General features: G+C 35.6%; 1 protein-coding gene across 2 annotated transcripts in view; it reads right to left on the bottom strand.

The window, feature by feature from the left end:
• Positions 1-6,635, bottom strand: part of ROBO4 (roundabout guidance receptor 4) — a 42,255-nt gene extending 35,620 nt beyond the window's left edge. For both annotated transcript variants that reach the window (XM_031960949.1, XM_031960950.1), the window contains exon 1: positions 6,077-6,635. In XM_031960949.1, coding sequence (XP_031816809.1) covers positions 6,077-6,161 — 85 coding nt within the window. In that variant the 5' untranslated portion in view covers positions 6,162-6,635. The remainder of the gene's footprint in view (positions 1-6,076) is intronic.
• Between the last annotated feature and the right edge of the window lie 5,524 nt (positions 6,636-12,159).

The raw sequence follows: 12,159 nt of genomic DNA, 5'->3' as shown, positions 1-12,159 counted from the left end.
TCAAACTCTATCTACTGCCTATATTATCTTTTCTGGACTACAGTGTCTTCATCTAGAAAATGAGGTTGGATTAGACTATGTTCTCCTCTATGACCTTATTCTAACAATAATCCCCTCTCTTTTATGCATCTTTAATCTCTTCCTCTGCTGGTTCTTACCCATCTGACTTCAAATATGCTCATGTCTCCCTAAATGTAAAAAAAAAAAAAAAGTTAATCCTTCTATACCCCAGCTTCTTAAAGTATGAGTCATGTCCCTATATAGGATCTTGTAAGTAAATGTGGGGGTCATGAAATTATGATTTATTATCAGTAAATGTTTGATTTTTATATCCCTATATAGCTAGGGTCATATAAAAAATTCTTGGGCAAAAAAGGGTCACAAGTAGAAAAAAATTTAAGAAGCCCTGGTCTATTCTGTCCCATTGCCATTTTTTCTCTTCTTCTTCATGTCTAAACTTCTTAAAGTAGGTATTTAGTGATTCGACTTTTTATTATTCATTCTTTCTTCAGTTCCTTATAATCTAGCTTCCATCTCTGACACTCCTCAGATATACCTTCTCTCACTTCTTAATGATTCCTTCTCACCCCAGTTCCAACAGAATTCAATTTAATTCAAGAAGCATTTTTAAGTATATGTTATGTGTCAGGATATGAAGACATTCCTACTATATCTATAGCCTATCACTTATCTGATAAGAAGCTGGAAATATGCTTCATCATCGTCTTCTAAAGTCACAACTTTTCACAGCTGTGATCTGAAGCCTTTCTATCAAATTTATTCATTCTCCTGACTTCACTATTTCAGTCAATGGGATCACATTCACACTGACTTCCATATTTGAAATCCTAATGTTACATTTGACTTTCCACTTGACCTACCATATCCAATTAGTTCCTAAATCCTGTTTATCTTTCCCTCCATAATACCTACTTTGTTTCTTTGTGTCATAACCTGAGCTTTCAATAATCTTAAGAAAAAATTTTCTTCTAATTTTCATCAATAAAAATGAGCAAATATGACACTAAGTGAAAGTTGAGAAAAGCCTCAAACTAAACGAAAAATGAATAATTATACATGTAACCATGTTCTCTTATTATTCACTGAATTGCTATCTTACACATCTTCCTATTTCTACAATCTCCCTCACTCCAAACTATATTTCTTATTGATGCAAGGCATTTGTTCCTTATGAATAGGTGTGGCCATGTCACTTTTTTTCTCATAATTCCTCACTAGTTCAACATTGCCTATGATATTGAAATTCTTTTGACTGGAATTCAAAGCCTTCCAAAATCTACCTTTACCTTTCCATTCTAGACATATCTATTCTATTCTATTCTCTTTCTACAAATTCTATTTTATAGTCAATCTGTAGGAGTGCTTAGATGTCCCGTATCTTCTCATTTCTCTGTCTTTGCTTACACTGTTCCCAATGCCTCTAACATCCTTCCTTGGTCTCCTTTTTTCCTTCTTTTACTGAATTCCTAACAATTCTTTAAAATCTAATTCAAATGACAAATAATTTGGGAAACCTTTCTTGTCTTTCTGAAAATGACTTCTCTTTTCAGATTTTACCAGGCACTTTACTAGCTACTATTCTTTACAAGTTCACATTTCTCATCCTATCATCTAAACCCTTGAAGTTCTCGCACAAATTTAGCAGTTCTGCACAGAATAGGTATTGATAAGTATTTGTTGAATTGAATTGCTGAAATGCTCATTGTTACTGGGAGAGGAGAGGAAGAGAAGATTCAGAAATTTATTCTCTCTCCTCAGAATATACAGTCTACAATATAAATACAAATACAGAATTTCTGAACATGAAACAATCAAAAACAATATTGGGCAGAATATAATTTAGTGATAATATATATATTATATAAAGAGTAAGTACTATGGTAAATCAGGACTGGGAGAAATTAGGATTAAATAAAGTAGTAGAAGCTTTATGGAAGTAGTGGGGCTCAGGATGAGTCTTGTGAGATGGTATGATTTGGGTAGCTGGAGAGTAGTGGGAAGAGGAGATATTTCCATGCTGCTTCCAGGCAGGGGGACATAGCATGAACAAACAGAAGTGATTTGTTTTCTTGCCTTTTAAAAAATTTTCCAATGCAGTTAAGGGCCAAGGAGGGAGGGGGTGTGGGTTTGGGGTATAAATGTTTGTTAATTGGAAAAAAGTACTTAAAAAAAACTGAAGTGGAAATAACACAGCTGAGAGGGTGATTTAAATCACAATGGAAGAAGACACCAGACCCCAATGGTTTGCCACCTAGAATTTGCTAAGAACCATGAATTCTATGAAATTTGCTGAGCAATTAGACTGGAAAGCCAGAATTTCTTTGTTCTCATCACATTCCTTTATCCACAAGAGTTGGCACAGAACTCTCTATTCTTTCTTCATTTTTGATGATCCTTGGGCTCTCCCTTTCTATACAGCAGAAAGATATAGGTAACTTTCCTTGTCCCCATATATCTAAGAGAACTTATCTACTTTTATTTCTGTATTTAAAAAACTAGGAGATTACAGGTTGTGCATCTAAATCAGTGACACAGAAGGAAGAGAAACTGAAAGAATGAACTCTCAAAAAGTGGAGACAAGTCAACATAATATTATAATTATCTATAATGTTATAATCACTACTTTAAATGTTAATATTTCATCTCCTGGATTTGGAGCACAGTAATTTCCATAAAGAGTTGATGCCTTTTTGCCAAAAAAGTAGGAAACAACTGCCTAAATTTAGAGGGGAGTACAGTCGGGTCCTTGATTGGTTTTGAGCACTTTGTAATAATGGCTGGGAGGAATTTCCTAACTCACCAAAAGACTGGCAATCCCCCCATGTTTTTCAGGTAGAGACAATTGAAGAAGATTACCACCTGGTGGCTAACTCAGATATTGCAGTCAAATTTACTCCAAACTAGGTTTAATTTTAACCTAAGCGACAATGAGTCAAAATTAAACATAAATGCTCCTTAAGTTTGGGGATGGAAGAAGAATAAGACTAATTTTGATATTCTGTGGTACTTCATACATGAGATTAAAGTGGTGGCACTGGGAATGAAGAAGAAAAGGCAAAGACATGTTTAAAGGAAGAATTGGCAGAATTTAGAAACAAATAAAGGTATAAATGGGTGAGGAAAAGGATGAACTAAAAGAACATGACAAGATTACTAGTGCAAGTATCTAACAGTATAGTTGGAAGAGCAAGATGAAGAGAAGATGATAAATTTTATTTTGGATATTGTGAGTTTGGGGTGAATCACAGAATCTAGTTGTAAAAGTTCTTAGGGATCACCTTGTTCAACCGTTTTCATAATCCTATTGACAGGAGGTTATCAAGCACATAGTGAAAGAAAACTCACCTTATAAGGCATTTTCCCCGATTTTGAGACAGTTCAAATTGTTAGAAAGCTTTTCCTTATATTATGCAAAAATTTAGCTTTTTCCAATTGTCACCTATTCAGGAGGCAATTTGAAATATAGAACAGTATGTTAGATAAGTCAAGTTTAGCAATAGACTTTAAAGTCACTAGCAATATACCAAATATTCATTATAGCACTTTTTGTAGTGGCAAAAACAAAGTGGATGCCCATAAATTTAGAAATGGTTGAACTAGTTGTGGTATAGAAATATGGATTGTTATTTTGCATCAAAGTTCAATATATTTAAGGAATTCAGAGAAAAGGGAAAGTGTTATAAGAGAACAGACTAAAGAACTAACAGAATAGTCAGTATATAAGATGACTGTAAGAATATAAATAAAGACAATAGTAAAACCCCACAGAACACAGATCAAAAGCAGTGACCAATATTGTGATAGTGACCAGATAAGTGATGTTAGAATACATTACCTTTTTCTTAGTAGAGAAGTGATGGATTAATGATGAGGAATATTACATACTCTGTCAGCCCCAAGCAATGTGCCACATGGTTTTGTTTATAATTTTATTTTCTGTTATAAAAAGAGAGTATGATGGGGGTGGGAATTATTCAGAAGCAAATGTGTAAAATCAAAAATGCATTAAAAACATTTTTAAGTCATTTGTATAGAGAAAGTTGAAAATGTGACATTCGATAAGCTCTTTTAGATAGAAGGCAAAATGTTTACAACTAAGCATTTAGGGAATGCCTAGAGGTATCAAGTAAAGAAGGCTGAATAACCATCAAAGGATTAAAAAAAGAATAAGTAGAGAGGTAGGAGAAGACTAGAGAATTTCTATATTATAGAAATTCAAAAAAAGAAAGTTTTAAGAGAAAGGGAGTGATCAGTAGTGTCAAATGTCACCAAAAATTTAAAGAAAATAAGTACTAGAAAATAATCCCTTGGATTTTTTCAAGAAGAAAGTTATTGGTTACCTATGAGAGAGAAATTTCAGGAGAACAGACATCCTTCAAATTCTACTTCAGATGCCAGACTCTAGAAGGCTGATATGATTCCAGATGGCAACTGGTTGCTTGAAATCTCTTGACCTATAGTAATTATTATCAGGCGACAAAAAACCTCATCTTTAGTCAGAATTGGGAATTGGGATGCTTAGGATGAACCCCAATCAATAATATCAATGGCAACAGTAAGCTGTCATTGACCAAGTGTCACATAACCTAGGCCTTTTTATTCCCAAGTTGTAAAAGGTCATGCTGCCTCAGATAATATTTGTGAAGTGCTTAGCAGTGTCTAGTATGAAGTAGATATTTAACAAATTCTTGTTCCCTTTCCTTCTATCCTTTCTGAGTTTGCAAGTTACTTAGGCAGTCCATAGGCTACCTTTACAAGTGAAGGCACCCTAACTCCAAACTATGAGAAGGCAAGGTTGGAAATCCAGAATTGGCTTCTTAATCTCAATAGTTATCATTCATTTTTTTGTGGAAGATGACATTTTCCTGAGCCTCATTCATGTCAAAGGGAAGACCCCTGGTGAATCCTGAGCCTTTTTGAGAGAAGGCAGGATCCTAAGATACCCAGAATTACCTAATCGCCATGCCTCTAATGGGTTCCATGAACACAGTGTTTATTTTTTTAAATAGAAAAATAACTATTTCAATATATTTGGTTTTCTTTGTAATTCTATTTATTGTTATGTGTTTTAAACACTGAGAAGTTCCATTGGTTTCATTAGATTTTTAAAGGGATTTGTGATAAAACAAAACAAAAAACAAATAAAGACTCCTCTTTTAGAGGCAGGAAATAGAGATGGGAAGCGAAAAATATGGCATCCCTCACTAATCTTAACTCAAAGAAGAAAAGTTAGCTGGATGGCCCTATTCCCCACATCCAACAATATTTCATCTTTGCAAAGGAGCTATAAGGAGAAAGTCACATATACTGAACTTACCCGAGCAAGAGCAACTAACATTGCCATAGATGTGGGATGCTAAGAGGCTCACAAAGGCCTACATTCCTATTATTAATGAGGCAACTCAAAAAGTTCTAATTCTCTAAGAAATGGACAGAAGCAGTACCAGATATAGGTCTCCCTGGCATAAAGGTCTGCTATGACTTACCATAATGCCTGGAACATAATAAATGTTTGGTCTGACTTTTTTTTAAAACATTTTAACTGATGATTGTGATGGTCTGAAACCCTGTCAATGTTGATGAGCAACAGGGAGTAAAGGGGATGCAAGATGTTATTTCTTCAGAGCTTCTTTTCCTCTTTGCCTTTTTAACCCTACAGGAGTCTAAAGCAAAGCATCCCACTCCCCAGACTGCTCCTTAATCCCCTACCAGCATGTCATCATCTAAAAGGATGCCAAAAGGACCCAAGCCAAGAAGCCAAGCTATAAGAAACTGCTCCATGTAGCTCATCTTTATGTACTGAATGTTGTGGGAGCTCAGGCCATGCAGCCTTTGTTTTTTTGGTGGGGGTAGGACCAGAGGGAGTAAGGGGGATGAAGAAATGTATTCAAAGCTAAAAGCCTGAATTCACAACACTTCCCCCAGAGACACAGCAGCTGAGTTTTCTTCCCTCCTCCCACTACAAAGACATTCAGACCCTCCCTGTTTGATTTCCCCCAAAGAAGCCCCTTGGCTCTTTCTCCATACCCCTGTGCTCCCCACCCCCATCTCCTACCTGTCTGGATCAGGAAGAGGCAGACCAAAGGAGTGAGGCGTGGGGCGCTGGAGCCTCTGACCAGGGCTCCCCTTTCTCTCTTCATTTTGGGTCGAGTTCTTGGGCTCTGGTGCAGACAATTAGCATGATTTCTCCACTCTGGGCACGTCTCTTTGTACCACTTGGAGTTTCTCTGTTCCAGCACAACCCTGCCAACTTGCCTCTGAATACACAGAGCTCTGTGTGTTGCTCAGCTTGCTCTTTTCTTTCCCTTGGACCTAACATTTTCTGGTTTCCTGAGCCCTACATCCTCAGTTTCCAAAAGGTGAAATTAGGAGCTGTTGAAAAGCCCCATTGGCAGGTCCAAGCTGGATGCAAAGCACAAAGGCTAGGTGACTTCAGACTCACCTGTGCTGAATAGAAGGCGGTGTTCCCAGGACTAATGTTCCAGGAGGGGATTTGCAGCTGAGACTTATGCAGGGACCTGGGTAGGAGGATACAAAGAAACTGGACTCTGTGTCCCAATCTTAGACAGCCACCACTCCACAATCCTTGTTTTTAAAGAGGTGGGGGCTGACCGTGCCAGGAAAGGGCCTCCAATGAGCTCTGAAGGGGGAAAGGGGTGGAGTTCCTGGGTAGCCTGAATCTGAGAAAGCAAGGAGCTACTGAAGAAATGAAATCTCTTCTTCAGCTCCAAAGGGAGGGAGTTAAAAAAACGTTCAGTTCTTTTATTCTTATTCTATTCTTTTCTGCTTCCTCTCCTATTTGATTACCTCTACTATTATAGAATCACAAGGCTATTGGGGACATCCAGTCAAAAGTTATTTTGTATATCCTCTTGTCTTCCGACAGAAAATCTTTATGTTGTTTTAAAAATTAAATCCCAGCAAGAATAGGGATAGTGTCCTGGTAGTAGTACCAGAAGTAGTAGATTAAAACAATTACTATAATTCACAGGATTGGGAAAAGATTCAATAATCTGAATGCCTTCAAGAGAAAACAGCTTTTCTTGGTTATGACTATACTGTTGTATGTAGAGAATTCGGCTTCCTCTAGCTAAAGCTAGCTGGTGAATCAGGATGGGTAGAGCCAACAATTAGCCCCAGCAAGGAGAAGTTGGCATCTGTTTCCAACACTGTGTTCCATACCCTTCTGCCACAGGGCATCACATCATTACTGTGACCAATTCCTCTTTTGCTCCCTTCTCTTAAACCCTTGCAAATCAAGATAGCTGCAGATTGAGGGAGTTACACTCTGTTTAAATTGCATTTAAAAAAAAAAAATTAATGGCAATATGCCTGTTAGATAACCTAAACATCTAATTGATAACTTGTTACATTCACCCTAAATAATACCCTAAACAAATTAGAGGTCGCAAGAAAGTGGTTTTTGAATTGTAATTGTATTAGAGAGATAATTTTCTGTAAACCAAGAGGCAGGATATCTTTAGTCCCTGCTATCTTGCAGGCAGGAAAGGATTAAGTACACTGATAGACATATTGGAGGTTACAATCTTACCTTGCAGATTCTAGAGCATCTGGATAGTAGAAATGGTCACAAGTAAGGGAAGTCTTGTGATCTCTGATTCAGAACCTAATATTCGAAGAAAATATATGATCTTTGCCATATAGAGAATATAAAAACAGATCTATCTTCTCTTTCTTCCTCTCCCTTTTTATTGTAGGAAAGATTTACTGTGTTTTGCAATTAAGAGAATGCTGGATCCAGTGGGGCTGCCTCAGCTTTGTGGCTTGGAGTTTTTAGACTTAGTTTTGTTAATACTATCCAAAGAGATTTATTTTGAACCATATAATTAATTTTCATTCCTTTTGAACATTTGAAGCATGAATTGTTTTTCAGGAGTTTTGCATCTGTGCTAAAACTCCTCTAGCATAGATTAATTTTCCATTAAATCCTATCCTAATGCCTATTTTGGTGTACAGGTGGCCCTGGATTCTCAAGAGCTGCGTGAGTGGAGCATGGGATTGAAGCTGTAGCAGTTTCTGTTATGCTGGATTGAGTATAGTACTGACAACAGACTTTTTGAATTCCAGCCCTGCTAAGTACACAGAAGTTCATCACAAGTAGGCTTGTCTTGGTGATTAATTCTTGGGCTATAGCAACCCATGAAACAAATAAAAAATAACAAAATGACCCTCAGATTTGTGCAAGCTGCCTATGCAGGTCCACTGACCTGTTAAGAGTAAATATCAAAATTAGTAGAGAAATAAAAAAAAATGAAAATGAAAGATATGGTATGCAGTTAAAATTTTATCTTAACCTTTTTAAATGAGTGATGAAAAATAGAATATGCAAAAAAGAAAGACATATACAAATACAATAATTTCATACTGAATTTACAAAGGTAAAGAAATTACCATAACAAGGCAACCAAAAGAACCTAAAAAGCACATTTAACAACAAATCTTTATTTTACTTGTCATATGCAGATATATGGGAACCAATCAGTTGTAATGTAACAATCATTTGTAAAATTTTATGGATCGTGGAAAGATCATAGAAGGATTGCAGGCAGTATCACTTCATAAAATAAGGCAAAATTGTGGAGGATAAATATAATATAAAGAAAGCTTTATAGACTCAATTAAGCAAAAAAAGTTCCAAGGACATTTAAAGATGAAAATAAAAGAACAAAAAACAGAAGAAAAACGATAAAGATCTTTTAAAGACTTTTAAAATAACAAATTCCTTTTGCCATTTTAGTAGCGCTACTGCACTTGAATTATAACATCCCAGATTTAGAGAGGAGGTAGGAATGACGCTAAAGAGATTTTTTAAAATAAGGAAAACCACTGGATTAGACCAAATGTGCATAAAGATCTATGGTAGAGATGGACACAATTGTAAGGGCATTGAGGGATTAAGGGATTAATTCACAAGGTATCTGAAGGAGGATATATAGCAAAGGGTTAGAAAATATCTCAGACTCTAAAGGTCTGTACAAGTGATTTTTGTTTGTTTATTTAAATACACATATTGTAAAGTTCTGCCTTAAAGGCTCTTTTTCAACAATCCCTCCAGGACATACATTAAAATTATTCAAGATTCCACGAAAAATATAACAGAAATATCCCTGATGTGTCCTTTTTAATCATTAATATCAAGCAAGGCAAGAAACAGAAGTATTTGTGTTTGTTAAAGGTTTATAATGGTACAGAGAATATCCAGCACAGGATGCAAGTTCAAGAACATAGATAGTGAGGTCCTCCAAATGCTCATTTATGGTACTTGAAGTGCTGGTTGTTATAAACCCAGAATACTATAGAGTCTCCTAGGGGAGATCCATAATTACTCAAAAGAACTTAATAAGTCAAGTGGACAAAGAATGTTATTGTCCAGACTATAATACATAGTTATATGAACAACTTTATAAATAAACAGATAGATACCTTTGGCAAAATCAACTAATGGACTGTGAATTGAGCTCAAAATCAAACAAGATGAGCGGGCTAAATTGCCTATAGTAAGTTCCAGAGCTCCCTTAATGGTCCAAGAATTGTACCTAAAATACGATACATCTTTTTAATACCAAATTTTTCTAAATAATAATTTATAAACAGGGCAGAGCCAAGATGGTGGAATAATGGGAAGCAATAAAGTCTCTTTCTAATCCCTCTCAATTCTCCCCCACTCTTCAACAATTCCTCCAAACAGATTTACAAAATGTACCAGATTGAATCCTGATGGGGAATTTTTTTTTAAGTTTCAGTGAGTCATTTTTCCAGCCTAGGTCAACAGAAGGATACAGACAAAGCACTCTGGAATGGATGGAGTCTGGCTAGGAATATTTTGCCAGTTAAGCACTCTAACACAAAGAAATGACTATAAGCTAGGGCAAAAGGAGGTTTCATACCAATAACAGAACATTGGACAGAAACAGGTACCAATTAGAAGTTTTCTCAGTCACCACTCAGCTCCAGGTCACAGACCCAAGGCAACATCCCTGCATCCAAGGAAGTATTCTGTTCTTAGGCAAGCCTTTGATGGTATTTAGGGAGAACATTAGGTTCGGTAACAGCAGTAGTGTGTCTCACATGCAAGGAGCAAAGCAGGTTCTCAGATCTAGCTTCTTTTAGTCCAGTCTACAGACTGAAGAATAACCAGAGCAAAAATCAAGCCAAAGGAGAGCCTACAAAATTCTTTCAAAATTGTTTGTCTTTATCATAATGTTGACTTTACATAAATTGTTCTCCTGATTCTGTTCACCTCATTCTATATAAATGAATATAAATTTTCCCAGATTTCTCTGAAACCATCTCCTTAATCATTTCTCACAGCACAACAGTATTTCAAAACTATTTGTTAATTGATGGGTACCTCATTTGTCAGGAAAACAATTTATATAAAGTCAACATTATGGTAAAAGCAAACAACTTTGAAAGAATTAGGAATTCTGATCAAAGTAATTCCAGAGGACTAATAATGAATCAGGCTAAATAATTTTTTTTTTTGGCTGAGGCAATTGGGGTTAAGTGACTTGCCCAGGGTCACACAACTAGGACGTGTTAAGTGTCTAAAACCAGATTTGATCTCAGATCCTCCTAACTTTAGAGCTCTGCTCTATCTACTGCACCACCTAGCTGCCCCCAGCTAACTAAATTCTATTACAGAAGTGAAGGAATCAGAATCCAGCATGAGAGACACATATATACATGTGTATATATATGTACATATGTATATATTTGCATATTATAGGTATATATGTGCATACATATACATATATATATTTGAGACATGGTCAATGGGAAATTGATTTTGCATCTTTATTATGGGTTTTTGTTTTTTCTTTTGTTCTTGTTTGGAGGAGAGGTGAAAAAGAGAAAAGGCAAATTTCTGCTTTTCATATCTCTGGAATTTTTTCTACTTTTCCTCTCACTCTTCTCTCCCCATGCCAAATAACCTAAAACATTTTTAAAGAAAAAAAAAAAAAGAAGAGAAAAAAATCGGTAAAACTGGTCAATATAATGAAAAAAGCAGAAAATATATGCAACGTATTACACCTATGAACCTCTCACTTCTGTAAAGGAGTTGGATGAGGGCATTTTCTAAAATCTTTTCTTTGGGGTCATGCTTGTTCTTGAAATTTTGTAATATTCACTTGTGATTAATAACAAAATTCTACTAGTGTTGAACAGCTTCAAGTCATAGAATGCTACAGTTGTTGAAGAAAGAGCAATGGAGAGGTATATGATAGATAAAAGAAGTTTATAATACAAAATAAATGGAAAATTGCAAAAAAAAAAAATTGGAGTAGAGGAGATCACCAAAGAAGTGTATAATCATAAAAAAGAGACTGATATTGTAAATTGGTATTAGGTTGAAAGCTGGATAACATATGCTCCATTTGAATCCTTACTATATCAAGAAAAAAAAGAACTTCCCCACATCAATACATATACACCTCACTGAATGCACCCTTGTGGTAAATTTATGGGAGGACATGAACAATATTTATACAAGATGGGCAGTCAGAAATAATTTCTCATCTGCATAATTGGAACTAACATAGAAATAAATAGATCAATGATCCATTTTTGTTTTTGAGTATGGGAAATGTTGGCAGACTAGCAAAGATCAGATGACTTCTTGTGGGGTATATTGTAGAAGGGATTCCTTTTCTGATATGGCTTAAATCAGATGGCTTCTGAATTCGCTTTCAACATTAGATTCTAAGATATTCTATTCTATTCCTCATTAATCCTCATTATAATATATTCAAACAGTCATTCAGGTCCTGCTTGAAATACTTCAATGAGTAGAAACTCATCATCTCCAAAGGAAATCCATTTCATCTCTGGACAGCTATTAGGAAGTTTTTCCTGATATCAAGCTTAAATTGGATTCTTTATAACTACTTTTCTTTGTTCGCCATGGTTTCACCTTTGGGAGCTAAGAAGAACAAAACCTCTCTTTCACATAATAATTTTTAACTACTTTAAAAGAGTGATCCCCTCAATCTTCTTTCTTTCACATTAAACACATCTAATTCTTTCAACTAATTCTCATATGATATGGACTCGAGGCCCTTCACCATCCTAATTTACCTATTCTGGACAATCTCCAATTTATCAATCTTTCTTAAA

The sequence above is a fragment of the Sarcophilus harrisii genome, chromosome 3 (genome assembly GCF_902635505.1).
Source record: "Sarcophilus harrisii chromosome 3, mSarHar1.11, whole genome shotgun sequence".
NCBI lineage: Eukaryota > Metazoa > Chordata > Mammalia > Dasyuromorphia > Dasyuridae > Sarcophilus > Sarcophilus harrisii.
This window is presented reverse-complemented; position numbering and strand designations above follow the sequence as displayed.